At 40.4% G+C, this 24,728-nt stretch overlaps 1 protein-coding gene across 4 annotated transcripts in view; it reads left to right on the forward strand.

Annotated features, from left to right (window-relative positions):
* Positions 1-3,181: 3,181 nt before the first annotated feature.
* CCNT2 (cyclin T2) overlaps positions 3,182-24,728 on the forward strand; it is a 28,592-nt gene continuing 7,045 nt past the window's right edge. The window contains exons 1-8 of one of the 4 annotated variants that reach the window (XM_049826161.1): positions 3,182-3,304; positions 4,226-4,307; positions 12,097-12,225; positions 13,325-13,385; positions 14,500-14,562; positions 21,015-21,060; positions 22,390-22,553; positions 24,443-24,513. In XM_049826161.1, coding sequence (XP_049682118.1) covers positions 3,285-3,304; positions 4,226-4,307; positions 12,097-12,225; positions 13,325-13,385; positions 14,500-14,562; positions 21,015-21,060; positions 22,390-22,553; positions 24,443-24,513 — 636 coding nt within the window. In that variant the 5' untranslated portion in view covers positions 3,182-3,284. Of the gene's footprint in view, positions 3,305-3,470; positions 4,308-12,096; positions 12,226-13,324; positions 13,386-14,499; positions 14,563-17,656; positions 20,228-21,014; positions 21,061-22,389; positions 22,554-24,442; positions 24,514-24,728 lie in introns of those variants that run through there. The other 3 variants (XM_049826002.1, XM_049826074.1, XM_049826255.1) reach the window with 3 other exon arrangements.

Here is a 24,728-nt window from a genome sequence, read left to right on the forward strand (position 1 = left end):
ACAAAGCTAATGTAAAATTCTAATCACAGTCAGATGAGAACATTCTCAATACTCTTCCACCAATTATTGAAGGAATGAAAAATGTACGTTGAACACCCAAACTCCATGAGTTGTACTCAATGATTTAAACAATGAGGTAAAACATTGCACTTTAAGATTGTTAAAGGCACAAAAATATGAAGGAGCAAAGATCAGCTCCTAATTACAACAGAAGTCTTTGTAGTTAAATTTCCTCTGCACTTGCAAAAATCTTAAAGATGATTTACAATTGGGAAGATCAGGCAAGTAATTCATGTCTCTCCATGCTGCATTATACGTCTGTATATTTCATTAGTATTCTGTTGGGTCTAGTTATGGAACTATAACTGCTTGTATAAAATTTGCACTGAAGTTGTAAAAGAACTAGTTGTAACATAATTTTAAGTGAACAAAACCACTGTAGAGTGCTAGTGGTATATACTAAACATGAGAAGAATGCTTGGAGCTCTCATTTTGATCCATGATGATCAGAACTTTAAATAAAGATAAGTACCTTTTCGTACCCTTTGAACCCTGAATCCATAGTCTCAAGCTACTGCTGAAAATCAGTAACTGAATACGGAGTGCCCAGTGAGAACTAGCTGCACACTGCATTATAGCAGGTGTTAAAATAGATTTAAATGGAGTTGCTGAAGTAGCACAATAGACTGTGCTTGAGATGTAAGGAAATTTAGGAGGGCTATGTATTTTCCTGAAGGGAAGACAGAAGCCTGCATTTCCTTACCCCGAAGCAATAAGAGACACAAGTTCGGATGTTTCACTCCAGCACTTTACCATGTAGGCACCTGGGTTCACCTGGGAATGAGTTTGAGGCTTAATGATAGCCACGTAAGAGTCACTTTTGGTAGCATATTATTACTTAAGGGCGAAATAGGAACGGACAAAAAGTTTAGAAAGCAATCTTAATTCTTAAAGGTAGCTGAAGTGTAACTTGGGAGAGGTTCGGACAAGTTCCTGTTCGATACAATGTCAGCATACACATCTTCTCCAGTACTGGAGAATAATTGACTTGCTGGAGCTATTAATCTGGAAGGACACGAAGTATTGCTAGACAGCTTTAATTCTGCCTTTTTGGCACAGAATTCCTGAGAAATACTACCTGTCAAAGTTAGTTATTTCTTATATAGGTGTGATTATCTTACACACCATACATTTGAGATGCAGGGATCACTGTGCGATTCCTAAGTGTTCCTGCCACTAAAGAGTGGAATGCCTTGCCTAGATGTTTGCAACCACCAGTATCAGGAAGAAAATTACAGGCATAGCATGCCTTTCACAATCCTGACATTTTTCTTGCAGAATGAGTGACTTCAAATATATTAAAGACGTTTCCACCTTTCCTCCAGAGCCTCTATTCCCAGTTCTTTACTCTTTCCAACACAACAATCAATTAGTATTTCCACACGTTTTAGCCCTTAAAAGAGATGTTCTTTTGTTCTGGTGCCCCCATTCAACTTATTTCAAATCTGCAAGAATCAGAAAGGCAGCCGAGTGTGGGAGGACCATGCTTTCTGGGTAGCACATGGCACATCGGTGATGTGAGGCCCCCTCCCAGCTAAGCTCCGCAGGCCTGGCTCTAGCTTGTCATCCTAACTCGGTTGCTATCCCCTACAGATAATACTTAAGGCTCGCTCTTTTGGGACTAGAGCTTAAATCTTCACTGAAAGCCTGAGAGTTAACGGATGTCATGCAACCGGCGGCATTCAAGCTAGGAGGTTAAGATGCTCTCAGTTTTAAGGAGGAAGGGGGTGCTAAATCCTAAGAACCATTGGCCAGTTTCAGAACTAGACCACACATCATAGCCTGCATCTTCAGGAGGGGTAACTCTTTTCTCTGTCAAAGCTCCTTAAGTTAAAGTTATCCTCTCCCACCCCAGCTGCATACTCCCCCCATCTGCATGCAGCAGCTTCTGCCCCCTTGTTCGTGCCGCTATGCACTATGCGCAAGGCAATACATGGTATCACTTGAACTAACTGAGGTTGAAACGATCTACGAGTCTTTAATGAAATAAGGAAGTTTTGAGAGAGGTAAGGCGCTATTTGTCTCAACCCATCAATCTTCTCAGCTGAACACTAACAGTCCATGAAGACAGGACTCTAACCAGAGACAGTACTGCAAAGGATGGCCAGAGCTGTTTCCCACACCGGCTCCAGTTCTGGAAAAAGCCGCTCCAGAGAGCTGGGACAGGGCCACAAAACCGTGACCTGCCGGCCGCTCCCTCTTCCAAAGAGATCCTGGGTTCTACCCTTTCCAAAAACCACGCAAACGTTCCGCGTCCCTAAACCAAACCGCTGGCTTGTTACTACTGAATTACCAGACTGCAACTGGCAACCCAGCTCAAGACGGGCCGCGGGAGAAGCCGGCGAGGTTTCCAACCTCAGGAGGAGCGAGCAGCTGCTCTCCAGAGGCCGGTCACGGGGCAGCCGCAACCCGCTATCTGAGGGACTCTCAAGAAAACAAAACAAAACAAAAAAACCCAAATCCCTCGGTTTGCCCGCTATTTTTCCGAAGCGCGGCGTTTACTGACAGCTTCTCCCCTTACCAAACCCGGCCCAGGCGGGAAACCGCTCCTCTGAGGAGAAAGGGGGTGGGGGGGAGGGCGGCGCGAGAGACGCCTCACGCAACCCCGCCTGCCGCGCGCGAGGGAAGGGCTTATCCACGCCCCGTCACCGGCCCGCCGCGCCGCAGCCAATCAGCGCCGGCGGCCAGCCAGTGAAGAGGGGCCGCGGAGGCCGCCGTTTCCCTATATCCAGAAGCAGCCGCTGCCGCCCACGTCACGTGCCGCGGGAGCGATGGCCGCCCGCTGCCGCCCGGTGGGCCACGTGACCCTCCCCCTCCCATCCCCGCGCGGCCGCTCTTGCTGCGCCGCCGCCAGACTCTATGGTCGGGGGCCCATAGGAGGGAGGCGGGAGGGCGGTGCGCCGGGCCAGCAGTTCTCGCGAGAGGCGCCGTGGAGGGCGGGGAGGGGAGAGGGGCGGGGCCGGGCGCGGCGCTGCTGCTGCCGCTGTCTGCCGCCGGCGGGCGGGGCTGCGGAGGGAGGGGGAGGAAGTGTCATGGCGGCGGCGGCGGCGGCGGCGGGCTCAGGCGCGGGCTCCTCGGCGCGGGGCGGTGGCGGCGGCTCCTCGACGGCGTCGCGCTGGTTCTTCAGCCGCGAGCAGCTGGAGAACACGCCCTCGCGGCGCTGCGGCGTGGAGGCCGACAAGGAGCTCTCGTACCGGCAGCAGGCGGCCAACCTCATTCAAGATATGGGCCAGCGCCTCAACGTGTATCCGAGCGGGGCCTGGGAGGGGGGGGGGGGGGGTGGAGGGGCTGGGCGGGAGGGGGCGGCGGGCCGGGCTGAGGGAGAGGAGAGGAGAGGCGAGGGGCCGGGGCGGGCGGCGGGCCGGCTGTGGCGGGGCGGCGGGAGCGCCTTCACACACACACACACACCCACCCTCCCACCCGCCACACACCCTCCCTCCCGCCTCAGCCCTGTGAGGGAACCCTCCCCGGGACTCTTCCCGCTCCCTCGGCAGCCGGCGAACGGCGCTCTCGTGGGATGGAGCTGTGTCCCTGAGGCACAGAATGGGAGGAGGAGCCTGGCGGAGCCCCCGCTCGGCGTCCGTCCTTTGTCGGCCTGTGAGGGAGGCACGGGTGGCGGGCGCTCGGGCTGCGCGGCCGGGCGCCGGGCGTCCGCCACCCGGCCTCTCGGTAGCGGCGGGTTCAGGCACTCCTAAAGTCGGTCCCTGCTGCCTGCAGACTCGTTTTCCGTCAGGCGGGCGTCTCCTCGTTAGCCGTGTTTTAATCTGATTTAAAAAAAAAAAAAAAAAAAAAAAGGGCGAGAAATGGGAGTAAGGCGAAAGCCTCGGATCCCCTCCTGAAGTAGTTGAATCGGAACAAAACAAAAGCACTTGAGGCGATATTTCGGTGTATGTCCCCCATTGAGGAGTTTTCGTTCAGCGGGCCGAGATGTGGCTGGTCCGGTGTAGGAATCTCCACATTGTCTGCGAAACAGATGGGAAAGATACGTGTCCATGTCGGTTAGGGATGCGTTAAAAGCAGTTAAGTTCTGAAGTGTCACGTCCTTCATTCATTTTCGGCCGAAGACAGTGTGTTGAAAGCAGCGATTGATGTAGAAAGCGCCTTGCTTTCAGTTCTTGTAAACAATACTCTTAATATGTAGTGTTTCCTTAATTTAGTCTTCCAGATCTCAGCTTACGATAAACACTGCAATTGTTTACATGCACAGGTTTTATATGCATCATTCCTTCACAAAATTTAATCGAAATGTAAGTATGATTTTATATGCCCATAATTTTGGCAGTCTGACTGACAAGTGTTACATTGCTCTGCTGGATTGTAAAGTTTGGTGCGTTTATAGGAATCCTAGCTTCTATCAGTGGTTTAGAAGCAATAATGATGCTTCTTTTCAACTTTGAATTGTTTTAACTAGTGGCAATTAGACGTTTATCTTCTGCCATCGAAATAAAAAAAAAATAAGCACCATCAGCAAACACATTTCGGATGTGTGAAGAATGCATTTAGATGTCTTGAATCTGGCTAGTGCTTATGTGCCGTAGTTTGAAAGGCTGATGTGTAGGAACACACATTTTTCTTAATGAATTCAGTGGTAGTGCTAGCATGGTGTGTCTGACAATTATAATATGGTTATGTGTGCATCCATATGGATTATGTATCTGTTCTCGAAAAGCAGTGTAAATTAATTTAACTAGTCTAGTCTTAAACAGTATGATGACAAGTCGTATTAGATAAGAAAAATCTCTAAATCTGATAAGAAAAGGCCAGCTCTACTGTTTTTACTAATGAACTGAATATGCTGAATCTGAATACAGAATGTGTTATGAAGAACTGAATTCTTCAGTAAAAATACTACCTGTAATTGAGGGATTTTGTAACAGGTATGGAACCTGAGATACCAACTTGAAAATTTCAAGACTTTTTTTTATGTCCAGTATTGGATGCAATAATTAGAAAAATAATCGTGTAATATTCTAGGTAGTCTTGGTTTTTAAGGGGGGGGGAGGAAGTACTTTTCATCAGTATTTTTTACTAACTTTGCAAGAACAGTTAATAACTGTGGTGGTACATCACTAAGTGGTGAGGATGAGTTTTCTCAGATCTTGGCTTTTCATGAGAAACAGAGTGAGACAGTGTGACAGATGCTATGGTCTAGACCAGAGCAGACCTTGGTCTGCCAAGGGGCACAATCTTGCAAACCTTGCACTGTCTGAAATTTGGGCAGGTACACAGTGAGTTACAGTGTTAGCCAACTCTTTCGTCTGGCATGAATTTGTTTATCATTGTTGGCTGAGCAAATGGACAGCTTATTTGGTGTTTATTCAGCAGGAAATAAGTATTCATTTGTAGGTACGCTTCAGAAGTGTATTTAAGTATTTTTGTGCAAAATCTGAGGTGAATCCAAACTTCCAGCAAGCTTGTTACCAAAACTGCGGTGTTACAGGTCGTTATGTAATAAAAGCCAAGTGTTTCAGTACAACCTGAGCTAAGTGTGCATAAGCCTGGAAGAAATATATACTGTAGGTTTTGTTTATGTAGTGATGGAGAGCTGTGTATTGAATGGATGGATATACATATACATCAAAATGTACTTCCCTAAAACAGTTTCCTAGTTCTAGAGCAAGAATAGCACACATGAGAATCAAGTTCCAGCAGGCTTTGTGGTGGAATATGCCCTGTGAAAGTGTTCCTGTAATAATATATCAAGTGAAGGCAGTGAAACAGTTTCTCCGTCTTTCTCCCCTCTGTGTACCTGCCCATGTAGCAGTAACCTGTAGCCAGTGGAATAGGAGTTGGTGAGGCGTCCCAAGTTTTCTGTTACTGTGGGCAACTTGCGGACTGGATAAACTAGGCAGAGCTGCTTGGAATGGAGAGGTCACTCTGTGTAGAGCTGCTGTAGCTGGGGTTTGTGTTATCATCTGCTAGATTACTGTTTGTACTGTCATCTGGTAATCGAGGATAGATTGAGGTAGCAAGAAGCTTTAGCTGCTGTGTTTGGGTTTTGCACCAGACAGTGGAAAATGCCAGACGCTTGAAACTGGAAGCACAGTAGTATTTGGATATATAGTGCCCTTGTTATGAAAGCTATGCCTTAAGTTATATTTATAAATCTTAAAATTTGCAAGTAAGCTGCTGAACGCCATGGAAACTGCAACTGTTACAGGAGGGGGAAAGCGTATTGTTAAATTGATTCTCAGGTAACACTATACAAATAGAAGTTAAAGGCAAGTGCACTCCAAGTAAGCAGTCAGAAATATTGATTCCTGCTGAATTACTTTCTGTAGTTCTTAATGAGCGTAAGGCCAGACAGCAGCTTTGTGTGTGTACTGATAGGCCAATGCATTTTCTTATTTTCCTATTGGGTAAAAGGGGTGATCTCAAAGTGAATGTGAGTCACTTTTAAAATACTCCCAAACCATCTGGTGGGTTCTCTGTAGAGAAAGCAAAAGCCAGGGACTGTAATAAATACTTAATATCAAATCTCCAGAGTACTTGGCAAGCTAAGAAATGTAACAATATTCATCCACTTCAAAAAGAAACTAACCCTTAGAAATTAAATAGTAAAGTCCTGGCAGCCTTGAAGCGAAGACCTAGCTAAAATTTTCCACAGTATATGGTATATGTTTCTTTGTTGTGTGCATGTAGTGATGTTTATCCATGGCAAGAAGGAATCTGAAGGCTGGGGCTAGAAATTAGATGGCCATTAGTCAGAATGCCTTATGATCTCCAGCTGAAAAAATGTAGCCTTTGTTTTCTTGCATTATTGGTAAGTTAATTTTTTTAGCCAAGTAATAAACACTTGCATATTTATTGTCACGTATAATTGCTGGGTTATACAAATACATGTGTATGTCTTACATATAAGTCACATGTACTTAATTGTTAATAAACAGGTCTTCAAGTGGAAGCTCATTTAATGAATAGTTGTTGTCTTAATTATTTTTTTTTTTCTTCAATATAAGTTACTGCTAAACAGTTTACAGGCTTTCAAGATTTTGAGTCAACTGCAAATAGGGAACAGAATTCCCAACAGTATCTTCAATCTGTAGAGCCACAGGGGTAGCACATACCAGTTAATATAGTCTTGGTTCATTTGGAATGTATTGCATTTATTGCTCTAATGACCAAATATCCCTTTTTTTTGTGAATTTACTGTGGGCTAGCAAGTCACTTTTGAATTGCTATGAATTATCCACAAAGTACATACTTTTAGTTGCAATGAAGAATGTGTTGGGGGTTTGATGTTGCAATCAAAGCAGGTTAAGACTTTGCAAGGTTGCTATGCCTCAGTAATAGGGTGGAAACTTGCTTTACCAATTCTGGTAAGCTGAATTGGATGCCCTGGCTACTAATTTTCCCTAGCCATGCAAATGACATTTCAGGAACTACTATGAATCCCCTCAGCAGTAGTACAAATTATTTTTTTTTATGTTACTGTTGACCAGGGCATAGTAACTTCGGTTTGCTGAGTATAAAGTTAGTCAGTGCTAATATTGGGGTGGCGAGGGAGCTTGCTGGCTTTTTATAGGAAATGCTAGCCTGACTGTTACACTTTAAAATATCTTGAAAATTAAAATTCTCCTGGAAATACTGTTTCTGTAGTACTTAGTGTGTTTGATGTTGTTATATAGCAAATACCTCTTTTAGAGGCTTATTCTTCAGTACACAATGATTTGAAGAACAGAGAAGGGGGAAAAAATCCTTGGTATGCTGGAAATGAGAGGTAAGGCATCCAAACGGTAGCTGTATTTAAAATGTAATCCTTAGAAATGCCATGTGTAATACCAAGCAACCAGTTGAAAATATCTTTGCTGATGTCAAGGGTTTTTTGTGTGACATGCAGTGGAACTTAGTAACATGCCTAAAGAAGGCTGCAGGAGGAATTTTTTTCTCTGAAGCGCAAGGTAGGTGAGTTGTGTGGAGGGGTTTTTTTGTTTCCCATCCCTCTATTCCCTTCCTGTCTCTTGTGCCCTGTCCAAATTGCAGTATCGAACAGTTGACTCTGCAGTTGTGCAAAGTTCTTAAAACTTTTGTAATACGCACCAAGCTTTAGCAAGGCTGTTCTGGACCACTTCAGTTCTGTTTTTAATCTTGCAATTTAACATATTTGCTGATTTTTATGCAATGTGAGCTCCTGGGTATAATAAAAAAACCTTGGAACTCTTTGTATTTGCACTTGAAAAACCTCTGTCATAGACTGGGACCACTTAATGTCTTAAGCTATTTTGTATCAGGTCTAAAAACATACTAATATTGGCATTAAAAGGGAGAGGGAGTTCTCGGGAAACAATGTGCATGCTGCAGCTGTATTCTGAGATTATTCCAAATGCCTTCATTGTAGCAACACTGTTTTTACAATATGTCTTGTACTTTTTAGTGAAAAAGGACTTGTACCACATTTACCAATAAAACTTGCTGTATAATGCTCTTGGACTGTCATAATAAGGCTCTTATGTTTTGGTTTTTCTATTTCAGTGGGACTTGGTTTCTGAGATTCTCAGCTAGTACAAAAAAGGGATTTAATTTCATAAATCACATGTTCTTCTGAAGAAATTTTTTGGAGTCTTAAAGAATATTTTGGGTGCATGGTAGATAACTATTTTGTTTTATGTCAAATGAAGATGTTTATATATAGGAAACTTATAGCTTTGTCAAGTCTGTCTTTAATTTCGCTTTTTTGTTCTACTTTGCATTTTCTGTCACTTTTGAGAATTGGAAATGAATGAAAGTGTTTGAGTAACTTTGCCAGTTACACGCTTAGCAGGGTGTGTCATCTTCACTGAAGACTGTATGCATGCCAAGTCTGAAATTTTATTAGGATGTCTATTTTCCTGAATAAATACCAAGGGAGACAAGAATACTGACCTACTCTAAACTGGTAATGAGAACCAAGACCTGAAATTCTTTGGCTGCAAGCCAACACTTCTGTTTTAAGGGCATAGATAATTGGGGTGTACGTAGTTTTCTGATGCACCGGAGTTAAATGCCAGTTAATCAGTTTGACTTAAATCAGCCTCCAGAACTGTGGTTTATGTAAGGTCTTGGAGGTCAGGAATTGTATGGAGAGTTCTCAGCTAGAACTGATCTGTTTCAGTAAGTTAGAAAATATCCTGAAGTCAGCCTGATGAAGAAGGTGCTTTTTTGGAATGAAATAAAACTTAAGTGCAGTCAAACATCAAATAATAGTGAGTGAGAGTGTTCTGATTATTTAATTGTGCAGTTATTGGTGACTTGGTTCGCAGAATGGCTCTGTGAAATGTAAATATTTTCTCTCACTGTAATTGTTGGAAGTTGATTTTTTCAGAACGGTAAACTGTGAAAATTCCATGTGTAACTATACCCACAATCTGTGTAGGAAGAGACTTTGTGTTAGGATATATTTGGATTGAACTTGTACACAAAGCTAGAAAAACTGTAAGGCCTGAATGCAGGCGCTTGGGGGATAAGTGTGTGATGCTTGGTGGGGGTGGTAAGGCTAGAAAAAAGGGGAGAACAGCAGGGAGCAACACTTCATTGCTCACAGTGCAGTTGCTTTTGTTCTTCTTCAGCCCAGCAGTAAGGCACTGCTACAGGTTACTGACCCAACAGCTGTTTGGTTTGTTTTAAATTAAAAAAATAAAAATTGCGTGATCCTGGGGAGATGGAAAGGATCTTCTACTTACTTTCTATTAAAGCTTCTTCCCATCATCCATTCTATTTCTGATTCCATACACTTCATGACTTAACTTTCCTTCCTCACTGACTTCACTATGTTGAGTCTTAGTTTTCAGTCCATCATGGTCTACCTCACTGTATCATTTTTCCTGAGTAAAAAAAAAAAAAAAAATTGAACCAGTTCTAGTCTCTCTGGTGTGCTCATTAATACCTCCTCATTTCTGTCCAATGTCTTCTTGTCAAACTTGTTTCTTCATAACTGTGGATTCTTCAACATTCCTGATTTCCTTTCTTCTCTGTTGTTCATGTTTCTCTGCCTTCCTGGCCCTGTCTGCTAATCTGGCTTTTCCCAAAAGCTCAGGATTATGTCTGAGAATGTAATCCTTCCTCTTAGGCTGGCCCTGGTGTATAAGGTGCTAGCCTTAGACACCTTTCTCAGTTACGCCTGCCCTAAATCCTTGAAGCACACTGGGGAGACATTACCACAGGGATTATATGGGTGAAACAAGTATAGATGAGAGAGGTTTGCCTGGGTTTGTTCATTACTGGACAGGAGCACAGTTTGTCTGCTCTATAGAATATCTTTATATGGCATGTGTATGTTGGGTTATACACATGCATGCTACTGTATATCTGGCACTTCAAAGCTGTTGGTACTCTAGCTTTCTGAACTCCAGAAAGTCTTTCCTTCACATTTACTATTTAAAAGTTTCTCTCCCAGCTTAAGTGAGACATATTTCAAGTAGTACGTCCTTAGCAAAGAGAATTTCTTCCAGAATTTCAAATCATTAAAGTGATGTGGGTAGGAACTTCTCAAAAATCATCAGAAGTCTTAAATGACAGTGTTATACGGCCTTGTTCAGCAACACCTGACTGCAGGTTTTCATTTCATTCATTTGTAAGGCTTGAGCTACAAACTTCTTAAAAAGAAAGTAGTTTCTTTTTTCTCTGCTGTGGAAGAATTTTCTCTCTGTGACTTGTTTTGGGTGGTTTGGGTTTTTTTAGAATACTAGATTTCTTCATGGCATGCTTCTGTGCATCAAAGAGTATCACCTTCCCAGGGTCTCAGTTTTCCTCAAGTCTGCCAACTTACAAGATTTACTTCAGATCCAAGGGTACATTTTGAAGTGATTTAAGGAGGCAAAAAGTACTCCCTCAATATACTTGAAAGTTCCTGAAATGTAATGGGTAATTGCTTAAATGTTCAATTCTAATTAGTTCATTGCAGTTTTCTGTATATTGTGAATTTTTACACCAAATGTTTCATTCTAGCATAACAAAGGTCTGCTTAATGACCAAAAAAAAAAAAAGCAAACCTCACTTTAGAGAAGTACAGCTGCTATTCAGTTCATTCAGTCTCATTCTACTTGCACATTGAATGAGAAATCCAATACCTGTGCTGCTTGCACAATGCGTTAATTAAATACTCAACAAACAACTCTTTCAGTCTCTGAATAAATGCTTTATACTGGCTTAATTTTAACCAATTTAATCTGCTCATGTCTACATGAAGATTTCTACTGTCATTTTAATTCCAGTCAACTTTTGCACACAAAGAGGACCCTGGTTCTTTTAAGTCTTTTATGGTTAGCCGTGCTCTGTATATAGATACATCAGTCATTCTAGCTAATAACTAGGCATCACGACCATGTGTCATGGCTAACTCCTAGGTGATACTGAATGAACTGTGAATGGGTGCTTTGCTGCCAGCTTATGACACCTGGAGTTTTATGAAAATGTTCAACTCTAAACATCTTGTAGTCTTTACTCAGACTTGATGTAACTGCTTTTTTGTGAATCCTTGTGCTTTGTTCACCAAATACTGCTGGGTGTATAGTAAAGTTTCTAAGAGTAAGCTTTTACTTAGACAGCCTATTTTTATATAACAAGCTGTTTTCTATAAAGTTCTCTGCAAAGTGTCTTGCTCTTCAGGAGAATCGAATGCTAGCAGAAGTTGTGATCAGCTGTTTTGACTTTTACTGAAAAGATGGTGTAATGGCTCACTACTGTGCAAGAAATTGGATGAACTTTCTCATGAACTATATTCAACTTGAAACAGCCTGTTCTAGTGTGACTAACTCTTCTGGGCCAAATCTATTCTTTTTATGTTGAACTAGAATTAGTTTGACCTTAGACATCTTAGTCACAAATGTAATTTAGCATTTATGCTACTCTTTTCCTGTGCTGCTGAGAGGATTACATCAGTTATAAAATAAAACATGAGTAGTTATTTTTGTTGCCTTGCATGATTTCAGAACTGTTAAAAAAGACCCCACAAACAAATCCAACTTCTTAAATCTTTTCTAATTACCACTTTAGACTCTCCATAAAAATTCAAGTCCTACTTGTAAAAAGTTAAAAAATACATATGTTTTTCTTCTTCAGATAATATCTCCTACGGCATTGTTTTTGGCTGCAAAAGTGGAAGAACAGCCACGGAAACTTGAACATGTTATTAAAGTAGCACATGCCTGTCTTCATCCTCAAGAGCCACAACTGGATACAAAGAGTGATGTAGGTGGAAGTCATGGTTTTAAAGATAATCAGATGACACTTCATCTAATGATCTGTTACATTGTCTTGACTGGATTATTGTTGTCTGCAAACTAGAAAAAACTTCTGGTTTTATACCATTTAAATCTTTTGTATTACTTAATGTAACTTATTAAAGACCGAAATATTTGCGTTATGAAACTTAGAGAGATTGCTTCGTCCTGAACTTGCATTATTTTAAAGACTTCTACATGTATAGTGGAAGACTAGGCTAGATATTAAATAAGAGGTTTCATGCGTGATTCCGTAAGTCACACAGTTTGCGCAGAGAGGAGTTCAGGACAGTGTGTTCCTCTCTCAGCCAGAGGCTCACTGCACTGTTGTCTACATTCTGTTTTAAAGGATGCGACACAGTTGTCAGCCTCTGCCTTCTGCGATATATTGGTCTTCCTTTCATTTGCCAAAGCTTGTACAGCTTCCGCTTTATAGTTCACATTTTCTTTCCTGAGATGAGTCTTCCTGAAACCAAACATACGAGGAAGCGTGGTGGAAATGCACCAGAGTTGTTCTGCTTGAAGGTCAGGCTGAGGTAGTTATACCCTGCTGGACCTCAGCTGACGTATTTTGAGCACCTTTGTTACGCTCCCAGGTATTGGAATGTCAGGTGGAGGTGTATATATATATATATGGGCGTTTGAGCCCACAAGCTTAAGCTAGCTTAACACGGGCCAACTGAGTATTTCCAGATGTATTTTAAAGTACTTGTAAAATGGATTATCTGCCTAGAGATAGTTGAGTTGATTTGTACTGGCAAGCCTTTGTAATTCTTACAGCACCCCCCACTTCTCCTAAAAATCTTTTGCTGGAATAGATTATATGAGATCCAAACTAAGTAAATCTTACTGTGAAAGATGGTTAGGCTGGTATAACTGCATTTGCAGTAATGCTTATACTGGTAGAGAAAAATATTACGTAGTGAAGTGCTCTGAGTCGTCAGTCCTAACTGGCTTGGGTAGTGGTCTTAACTTGTGCTGCTAGTACCAGTATTGAAATAGGAAGTGTATGATAAAAAATTTTGAGACGATAGCTAGGTCTTGACCTGTTTGCTTATTTGTTTCAGGCATACCTTCAGCAAGCCCAAGAGCTGGTTATACTTGAAACAATAATGCTTCAAACTTTAGGTATGTCTTTCTAAATATCTCCTGTGCAGCCAACTTACCATGAAGAAGTAATGGAACGCAAGTAACTGGAATTTTGATGTGCTGTTGGTACACTAGTATTTTACTATTTTTGTGTACAGCTTCTGACCTATGACTTTAGTTTCGTATTAGTAGTTCTGCTGTGTTCACTTTGGAGGAAGAAAAGGCATATCTATGCTTGTGAAATAGATGTTTCTGACAGTTTGATGGGGTAGAAATGTGTAGTCTTCCAAACGGATTTTACTCCAAAGTAGTAACTACGTTGATATTTCTTCATATAAGGTAATGTGCTATACTAGGTTAGCTGTGTATGTGTTCTGAAGCAATTGGGAAGAGCTTTATACGAAGTGCTTTTCCCCATTTTGCCTTTCAATTAAAGAACAATATGTAATTGAGCAGGATTATTACCTCTGAACATCACAAGCTGTAGTGTAACCATTCAATGGATTCGGGTAATTCCAAAATTTAAAATGGATGTTCTGATAAGAAACTCTTCTGACTTTAAAGTAACATAACAGAGACAATTACAGCTAGCAGGCCTGAGAACACTGACTTACTGAGATATTCTTCAATATCAATTTGAGTATGTTTTTTTTAAAAAAAAAAAGCTAACAATCATGACCTAATTCTTAAATAGTGTCATAAACAAAGAAAGGTTTCTTAAGTCACTGACCTACTAATGACTTAATTTGTAATTTCATAGATGCAACATGTTTGAGTCCCAGGAATCAATTAATAAAGTGTGTGTGCACACATATATTTCAGTGTGTCTGTAATACAGTTTTTACTGACTTATTAATGTACTAGAAACTGTTCAGATATGTTCAACTTTAAAACCACACACACACATATATATATATAGGATTTGAGATTACCAAAGGAGTGTTTTACTAACTGATCTTGAAGTAGCTATACTATCTACTATTCAAAAGTATGAAAAGTTGCAGAATAAAAGGCAGTTAAAATAGTGTTACTTGATCTGCAGTGCAAAGGTTTAGCAAGCATTTGAGGTCTGTGGGGAAAAAAAAAAAGGGTTTGGTATTTTTATTTTACAGATGCAAATGTGTAATTCTAAAATGTATTCGTAACTCTTCAGGTTTTGAGATTACCATTGAACATCCACACACAGATGTTGTGAAATGTACGCAATTAGTGAGAGGTCAGTGGCTTTTAACTGCTTCTGTAAGTCCTTTTTTACCTTTCTAGTAAAATTTGAAGGTGATGTTATTTGCCTAATATCAGCTTCTTCACCAACTATGTTATCCAAAGAGTTTGTTTAAAGCTAGTTACTAAAAGCTTGATCTTAACCTTGAGAGTTTGATAGAGTCCAGTTCTCTGTCCTTCATTTTGTTTGCTTTCTTATTAGCATTGATTTTAATAATGTCTATTTCATGTTTTCTCAAATGACAGAAGCAGTTAGTAGTTGAAAACTGAATAGCCAGCTACATATCATTCTGGGTTGATTGTTTTCATTCTGAAGTAGTTTTACCAAGTGAAGTTTAGTCTGCATGTTGCTTGATGGCTAATGCTAGACTTCTGTCTTAGCAAATCTTTTTAGGTAATGAACTGAGGGATAAAGAGAGTGCGTAGCAGGTCTGCTATCACGTGCAAATACTTCAAGATGTGACTAATTGTTTTTCTGGAGCAGGGTGTACTTGTTTTGGATGGTAGCACAAAACCCCAAACATTTTGTTAAACAATCATATCCTCTAACTTGTATGCAGCTCATTAATGTGACTCTGGCTAGAAACCTGTTTTGTTCTTTAATATTTTTGCTGAATTTTGGCACACCTTTAGTTTTTAAATCAGTTTCCTTCGGAGCTTTAAAAAAAGAAAAATCCTCTCATAAGATGGAGGATGAAAAAATTAGTGATTGGTTGTAAAAGCACCTAAAATAAGTTTTTCACTTTAGTTATGTTCCTTAATTAAAAAAGTGTTTGGAAATTATTAGACCATGGTTGTTAGTCTTTAGTCTTTAGCTGGTTTTGCAGTGAAAAACGCAAAGTTAAGTGCTTCAAAGGTGTTTTTTTTTTGTTTTTTCCTCTATAAAATATAGGAAAGTTAGGTACAACTTAATCATGTTAACTAGATCTGTTTTGCAGTAACTAGAATTAAAGTTGTTCTTTGCAGAAAAAGTATCGCTCTCATTTTAAAGTAGCTTACTGGTGTAGTGTCTTCAGAGTTTGATTTTGAGTAGGACTGGTGCTGTAAGTTATTTGCATATAAAGTAGCTTTATTGCTATTCTTGCTGTAAGATAATGATTCTTTGCTTTCTGTCCAGATTTGGTTGTGACTCAATGCATAAGTCTAATTGCACCTAAAATCTCAGTAGTCAGCATCAGCAGGTCTGTAGGGTTTTGCTTTGAATTTTTTTAGCTGTTGGTCAATATAACTGTGAGCACATATTTCCCTGTTTTGTGTGAGCCCCTGCACTTTTGCTCAGTATTTGGGGCTGTGAGAAGGGGTGGCAGGCAGTGTAAGCTGCGTCAGGATTTCCACATTAGCAAGTGTTTCTGACTTGAGCCTACAAGAACAAAAGCATACTGCTACACAAACTTCATTTCCTTTAGTCAAGGGTAGATATCACTCCAAGACAGTTCAGCTTTTTCCTTTGTGTTTTGTACGCTACTTTTGTGTATTGACAAAATTCATACATGGAAGGTACATGCTAATTTTTAAATTTGACATTTTAAAGCTAGTACAGCCCAGTTATAACAAAACACTTAAAATTCTAAAATTTTACTAGAGTCTTGAAATCTTGAAGACTCCACTGAGGGCTGAAAATCCATGTACTTCAAGGACTGGTGCAAAGTGAATGCAATACATCTGATGCTTGAAAACCTACTCACTGGAGTAGGTGTGCTTCTCAGTATGTATGCAAATGAAATTCTTGTCAGCATATGCCCCTCCTAGGGGTGGTATAGGCTGTGAACACAAGACTTAATTACCTCATATTAAAAAAATAAATAAACAACAAAACCCCAACAAATTAATCCATAAATTAAAAACACTGAGCGTGAAATCTGTAGTCATGCATGCAAGTCAAGCAAGTAAAGAAGAGTTGCTGTGGAACATTAGTCTTATGTATTGAGTGAATAAAGAGATGGGCTTGTGGGCACAGTGATATATGTTCAAAGATGCAGTGGCATGATTTTAGTTCTCTATCTCTTAATATTTATTTAATGGACAGGGTGTTGTTTTAATGTGAATAGGTGCAACACTTAGATATCAAGTCCTGAAGCTTTCAAATACATCCAAGACTTGTCAGTGTTAAATCTTCGGTGCTAAAGGTATTGACTGGGAATTTAAAGAAATGCAAGGTTGCTTCATCTGGTTCTGGTAACATGTCTGCTTGGACAAAAAGCACTATTTCAGAAGGCAGAGAGACCTTTATTTATTAAAGGTGATTAAGTTATCCAAGACTTATGATTAAAACCTCCAACTGTATGTTTGGGGCGGGAAGGAAGGGAGGAATATAATGTGGCTGAGTAAGTATCAGAAGAGAGGCAACAAAGTTAGCTGAGGTATGCAAGTGTACTTAAGGTTTTGGCTTAGCATGTGTGCACTGAATTGCCATGTGGTGAGAAGATGCCCTTTTGCTGGCTAAACTTAAGAGGATGGCTGATTCTCTGTATCACTATCTTGTCTTGCATCCAGGGTAATGTGCTTTATGCTGTCACTGTTACCTGTATTAATCTGTAAGCTAGCTACCCCCTTTAAAAACAAAATAGAAAAACAAAACAAAACACCCCAAACAAAAAAAACCCAAACAAACAAACCCCCCCAGGCTCTACTGATGATGCTCAAAAGATTCAGCCAAGTCCATTGTCAGAAGACTGTCTAGTCTCAGTGGCATACCAGAATCAATTGCTGGAAGCCGAAGATGAACTAGTAAGTGGGAATTGATGAAAATAAAGATAATTGCTTCAACATACAACTAAAGAAAAAGTTGAATTCTTCATCTCTAAGATTGAAAGCCTTTCTGAAGGTAGTATTAGACAACACAGCTTATGGTAGATAAGGGGTGACTGGATGGATACATAATGACTCATGATGATCAGGCATAAGGTATCTAATTATTCCTTCTGGTTTTCAGATATTCAGGGGTCGATGAAATTGTTCCATCTTTACAGTTTGGTCAGTACAGTAGACAAGGAAAATGGTGTGGGCTCAGTCTTTTTTCTGCACCATTCTTCCTCAGTGTCAAGAGACAGAAGACGAGACAGGACCATCATTCCTTAGGATCCCACAGGTCCTCTAAGGAATCTGAAGGCAGTGGATCTGTGAAGCCTGTCAGCAAGCTTCAGTGCCCATTCCAAGGATGCTCCGACACTGAAGAGAGAAGAAAAGAAAAAAGAAAAATAATAAAAAAACCACAACACCAAAACCTGTTCTGGTGTCAAACTACCTTTCTGGCTTGAATGCTAGTTGAATGATCAGCAGTGAAACTGCCCTAGTGCCAAGACCGTGACATGGTCCTCTTAAGTTCTGGTGCAAAATCAGTCTGTTCCCAACCTGCTTCTGGTGGAATTTGGAAGGGGAGGAATCTGTATCTTCATCTCCATCTTGGGAAGTCTTCAGTCCTTCTTTTTTCTGTGTTGGCACACAACCTTCTTTTGGAACTGAAGATTGGATCCCAAGGATTTCTAGGATTGTTCTCGCTACTCTGCAGGTTACCAGGTATCTTGAACACCCATGTTCCTTAATAATCTTTTGTGGAAATTGCACTGTCAAATTCTTCAAAAATACCATAGTATCTGTGTGCACAGGTGCCACTGGTTAAATCAGGCTGATAAAGACAAAGTCAGCAGAAGAGGAGATGAAAAGGAATCACTTTTTTCAGAGGGTATTCTCATGGGAAAATTTAAATCTTAGTACACTATGTGGTGTGAGAAGATCTTAAAACACCAGCTGCATTCCAGCACGGCTACAGGCGGCCTTCACATTCTGAACTTTCACCTCAGGCTTTTACAGGCCTGTTCCAAAGGTTTAAATACTTTCAAGAAAGTAAAGCCACCAGGACTGCTCAGACCCGAATGCCTACACCATGGCCTCCTCCAGTCGTTTCCAGATACAACAGGCATCCACCAACATACCTCCATTCAGAGCCTGTGGCTTTTTCCTTTTGCCCAGGAGGACTTAAGCAAGCTTTCTCTCTTCCGAAGTTGACTGGCTTACCTGCAGTCTCCTCTTTCTGGGGAAAGTTCACGTATGTTGTCAGGGTCCTAGGCCTGGCCAGCTACCACCCTCCTAAGGGTGACTTGGCAGTCACGTTTTCATGATTATCTCAAGATCCAAGATAACCTAGTGTTGAAGAAAAGACTCACATATCTTGGAATTGCAACCGGATGAATTGTGTGGCTATGCCCAATAAAAAGCATTTTGGTTTCCAGTTGGGAATTTCTTGGAGATAGTAGCTTTTTGGAAGGTGTATCGGACAGCAAATCCTGTTTCAAAAATCTTGATTGCTACTTTAGTAATCCCCTGCCTTATGGTTGCTTCTGCAGCCATGAGACAGGGTGGGTGTTTTAAATCGCTCCTGAATGATAAAATATAAATTCGATAATTAATGGCTGGTGTCACAGTCATCAGTCCTGCAACTTGTGAGTTATAATAGAGAAGCTCTGCTGGCTTGTTTTAGCCTCTGCTTCAAGATTATTTTAATTTGGAGACGCACTTTCCACTATTACAAAGGAAATAACACGCCACAATGTAGGAATAAAAATTTGTTAGCTTTAACTTTCGTGATGAATTCCAAAGCTGTGGAATTTCCAAATTCCAAAACCAAAGCCGTCTTAAATGCAAGAGAAGAGTTTGGGACGGTTGTTTTCAGTTGTGCCTTGTGTTACCACAGGCTTTAGTTGTGAGCTGAAATTTCTTGCTGGTTTTGGCAATGATGATTATTTAGCTGTAAATAAGTTGAAACAGTATCATGCTGCTTTAGTATAGGTAAGGTATTTAGCACATTAATTTCTGATTGAGGCGAAAATGTGTGTTTCAAGATGTGATTCTTTTCTTCCAGGTATGTGTTTTGATTTACTCAACTTTCAAGCTGATGTTAAATAGAAGTTTTCTGGCATCTGCTTTTCTTCCTTGTTCAAAAGGGATATTTCAGTGAGAGTAGAGATGCTTCTTGGTCCGGTCCCTTAATTCAAACATGTTGTAACTTTACAGAATATAGAAATCATTGAAGATCCTTTAAACATTGCTTTGATGAAAAACAAAGAGCAAGACATCAATTTCAGTCTTATTCAACCATTCTGTATTTTCATCTGTTTTGTTATGATAGTCTCGTTTCACTTTTCTTGGTAATACTGCCTGACGTTTTTTTGATGGGAGGGAGAGGAAAAGGTTGAACTCTGTGGTTATCTGGCATGCAGTTACCATTGCAGTATAACACTGCCACATTGTCAGTTCACCTTTTGATTATTATGGATTAGGAGAATTTGTGTGTAGGAACAGGTCCTGTTACCTTGCTACTTCCTACATTCTTGGATTATGGTACTGCCTAGTTGTGTAGCATAAAGACAAATCTGATTTATAGTCCTTGGCAATCATTAGAAGTCAAGTTAAATCACATACTTAATATGCTTTTTTTAAACTACATTTTAAAAGCCACTGCAGTCTTTCTCAAACTTTGTGGAAAGATGATTATTAAAATAAAAGTTTTAACAATATTCCCTTTGACATAAAATTCAACAATACACTTTCTGCAGGTAGCACTGATTTCAAGGGATAGTGTCAAAGTAAGAATTCAATGAAGGCTGCATTCAATCTTCAGTTAAAACCATTGTGCCCAGCTATTCCATTATATGCATGTTACAGTAAGTTCTCTTACTTGAGTGAGGAGTGTTGGGGTTTCCCTGGTAGGGGTCAGTGCTAGATGGCTGTAACAGCCTAAGGCGTTAGCTTTTCATTTCTGGCACGTTGCAGTCTTCTGTGGGGTTTTTTCCCTGACTGTAACTAAAACGAAGTTGTTTATTTCCTATGGAAGCTTTGCCATAGGTTTAACAAATGTGGAACGAATTGTTATGAGTACGGTGTGCTTTAATTAGAGGGAGCAGAAAACTTGTTTAATTTTTTTTACCATCTGGCTTGGGAGCTTGCTGTGTCGTAGGGCTTTGGGAGAGAGATGTGGCTTTTTTCGGGGAGGTGCTGGGAGGTGGGAGGTGTGTTCTCCAATGGTCCTGCCATGCTCCTCTCCCAGAGCAGAACTTGCGCTGCTGTGAATTGGCTTTTACCGGCTGCCTTACTGCAGTCCACAGCTACGCTAGGGATCACCTGTAAACGAGGGTGGGGAAGCAGGTATTCCTAGAAGAGAGCGCGCTCGTGTGTGAGGCGTTGGTGGGGTGGATGAGCAGAGGGAAACTGTTGTGTGGGTTGTACAGGGGGAGGGTCAGTGAATGGACTGACTGGTCCATCTTCAGTTACTGAATGTAACGGCCTCTTCTGTATCTTGGAAAAGATTCTTTTAAAGGCTAGTTAGCTAATTCAGGTCAGTTCTGTGGAAATAACAAGTGGTGCTTTTGGAAGGTAAAAGTGCTTTAATGTTGGAATGAACCTGACAAGTTAGTGCAGATCTTTAATTTCTCCATTTTTCTTTTCTTACAGCAAGCAAGGATTTGGCACAGACATCCTATTTCATGGCTACCAACAGGTTGTTATCCTGAACCTCTTTGTTGCACTGTTGTAGCACACTATAGCTTCCTTTACTGCAGGGCCCCCTACATGTGTCTTACCCTTGTTGCAACAGGAGACTGGGCCATCTACAGTGGTGGTACCTTCCTGTCTGCAGTGCGGTGTATTGTACAAGGGCCTGATGGCACAAAGGGGTTAAATGCACAATGAGAAGTGTAGTGGTGCTTTCTGATGACATTTTCTCGATTGTGAGTGCATAAGTCTAAAATTGGTAGCCTGAATAGCAGCTAAAGATTACAAAGAGCTAAACTTAACCTAGAAATTCGAGCATCTTGGTAAGTACAAAACTATTTTTAGTTTACACTTGTAGTTAATGGCAGTTTTCTCTTAACTTTAAATATATTGATCCAATCTTAACTTATAAAATTGTAGTGGGCCTAAGATCTTTTCAACTAGCTGATTTTTCTTTTCGGATGGACTAGTAGTGGTCCGATGTTCTTCCATTTAGAAGCGGCTCTTTAATCTTAATATATAGTTTTAAAACTTAAGTACTTAAATTTAAAGTTCTAGGATTCCAAATGGGAATTGTGTATACATAGTCTGTTGTAGAAAGGTGGAATTTGAGAGCAGACTTCAGTCTTGATTTCTTGATTACTTCAGCTTACTTCTTGCAAAACAACTTTGAGCTTTATTTAAGAGGATTACATTACATGTAGATAGTTTTTTAAGCCGTATCTGCTGGTTATTAGAACTTTTCCAAATAAATATTTCTTGGTGGTTCCTTGATGGGCAAGGTTCTATATTTGAAACAGCTGTTAACAAAAGTTATGATAAAGCAGTGAAACTGAACCAATGTCTTTGTGTTGCTGCCAGCTGGAAGCTGAAGGCAAGTTTGCAAATACCACAAATCCAGGCCCAGTGAAAGCTAAGCCCACAAGTAATTCACTTGGCTTCTGTGGAACTATTGGGTACCTTCTTCTAATTGTCTCATTTAGAGACTGCATAATCAGCTGTATGGTTTTTTACTGTAGAATTTTAATTGACCATTTTATACTTCTTTCTTTTTAGTACTTAAGTACAGTAGAATAACTGGTAAATTTATTTACTGTTCGTTGCACTTTTTATAGCAAAAGCAAAGTAAACTTTTTCATCAGATAAATGCCCTGCCCTTTGTTTTCTTAAGGCAGTAAGATATCTTACAAACTTAAATCAGAAAAATGTTCCTTGACCTAATGTTTAACTGCTTGACGTGTTATCTTATTCTGTATGTTAATGGTTGATTTGTTTGGGTTTTCTGTTTTACATGTTTGCTTTCCTTTGGTTCCTCATTACGAAATTTGTGCAACAGTCTTCATCTTACTACATTCTGTCTTCAGTACAAGCCTACAGTGATAGCATGTGTGTGCATTCACTTGGCCTGCAAGTGGTCCAACTGGGAGATTCCAGTATCAACTGATGGAAAACACTGGTGGGAATATGTAGACCCTTCAGTTACTCTAGAATTGCTAGATGGTAAGTAATACTGCCTTTTCACATCTTGAAATTCAAGTGTTTATTAATGTAAAAATAGGACCATAGTATATTAAAAGCATGGCTTTAAGCCTAAAATAAGTCTCACTGACTTCACATACCGGATCCGCAGGTGAAAGCTATAGGAGAGGGCAGAACTTTGGAAGACAAACTTAGTTTTGAGACCCTTTTTATTTCATCCTGTGGGCTGGGGCATCCACTAGCCTTTTGCAAGTGTAGGTTAGAATCTTGCTTTAAAGTGCTTTCCAGAACCAGGAAAGAGATGGAGACCTACCAGTGCAAATCTGTGCAGTCCTGATCATTTTATGTACATCACTGGTCCAAGTTTATGGCTTCATTGTCACTGAAACAAATGTTCTTAAGGCTACACATGAAATTGCCGTGTTTATGAAGGTAGTTCTATGTTAACAATTTGTTGTATGATACTGAAGACTTGTGAAGCATTTTTTTTTCTTGTTAAATGGCTTCTTTCCAGAAGAAAGCCTATACCTAGAAGACCATATACCAAGAAGTTTACTATCTTTTGAAACAGTACTTCGTTCAGTGGGATCTGAATTCAGGGCCTCCATATGCTACTGTAGTGGAGGTGGTACCTTCTGGGCTTTCAGATCTATGTATTGGACTTAGCTGTTAGCTCCAGAGTGAAATGTTTGTTTCAGAGTAGTGGTGGAGGCCTCCAGGCTTGGTGTGGCATAGTGTAGCTCCCCACGGCCTGCTTTCTTCCTCTGCTGAGCTTTTCTTTCTTAATGGCAATATTACTGGTTTTGACAGTGAAAACTTGAGTAGATGTCATGTGAAGTAGAGAACCAGAGTAAGCTTGAAATTGGCAAGTTCAAATGTCTCTTAGTAGGCTTCTTTAAGTTGTATCTGTAGTTTCAAATACCACCCTGCCTTCCTTCTCATCTGGTTGTTAGTTTTGTGTGTTTGGTAAGCATGCATGATTTTGATTTTTAAAAATCCCATGAGGTGTGTGCTGTGAGCTCATGGTGAGCACCACTTAATTCTTCAAGCATTTATGGAGTTCTGGTGTGTGTAATAGACTTGGGCAGACCAAAGGGCTTGAGGCAGTTTCACTCTTGGGAGCAGCTTAGTTTATAACTTGCTTGTGGAGTTCTGGAGAAGCCAGTTCTTCCAGACCTGCAAGAGATCTACTTTTGCATTCAAATTCTGACTGTACCCAATTATTTTTAGCTTGTGAGTAAAATTAAATTTCAGTGGAAAGTATTTTTATTTGCAGCTGACAAGCATGGAAACCTGTGTTCCCTTGTGGACATACTAAATGCAAGGGTCTTTGGTTTTATTAACACAGCCAGCTGCTTTGCCTTGTACACAAATTAATCAAAAGCTGTTGTCTAAAACAGGGTGCTTCAAAGGGTCTGATGGCTTATATTTTCTTCAGAGCTGTTATTGGTTGTTCCTGAAGTTTGGTGGAACGACTGAAACAGTGACTTAGAAATTTATACTTTAAAGAAAACTTAACTTCACACAGGAAATGCCCAAGCTGAATGGCAAGTATGTTATTTTAGGAGCTGTTGTTTGTACAGAGCCCTCTTGAAATTTTTGGTCTAACAAATCAAAATTCTGCAAGAGTAAAACCAAAATCTTAAATTCAAACCTGTGTTTCAGAATGTGTGTAGTGGTCAGAAGTCTGTCATAGTGAAATGCTGTAGCCTTTTTTGTTCAACACTTGTCTAACAATGTTTTTATTAAATATCAGTTGGAATCACATGCAGCCTGTGGCAACTACTGCAAAAGCTGTATGCTGTTAGTCTAGAAACATGCTTAAAGTTTAACCTGCTTATTACAGCATCAGATGTAAAAATGGCTTTTTTTTTTTCTTCCCCACATCCCCCCCCCCCCCCACTACCCAGAGCTAACTCATGAGTTTCTGCAAATACTGGAGAAAACACCTAGCAGGCTCAAGAGAATTAGAAATTGGCGGGTAAGAAATTTTCCTATAACAGTATGTAGCAAAAAGAGGTGTACTTCTAAGAGAATTATGAACCAAGGGAAAAAATTTAGTTATATCTTATTTGCTCTTTATTCCTGCAGCGGGGTTGGGAAGGGTTAAAGCCTCGAGTCAGCTTTCATCCTCAGCTTTGAGCTGAATTAGAAGGTAGTGTACAATTATTCTAAGCTGTGTATTTTCTCACTTCT

Source organism: Accipiter gentilis, chromosome 1, assembly GCF_929443795.1.
Source record: "Accipiter gentilis chromosome 1, bAccGen1.1, whole genome shotgun sequence".
In the NCBI taxonomy this organism is placed as follows: Eukaryota; Metazoa; Chordata; class Aves; order Accipitriformes; family Accipitridae; genus Astur; species Astur gentilis.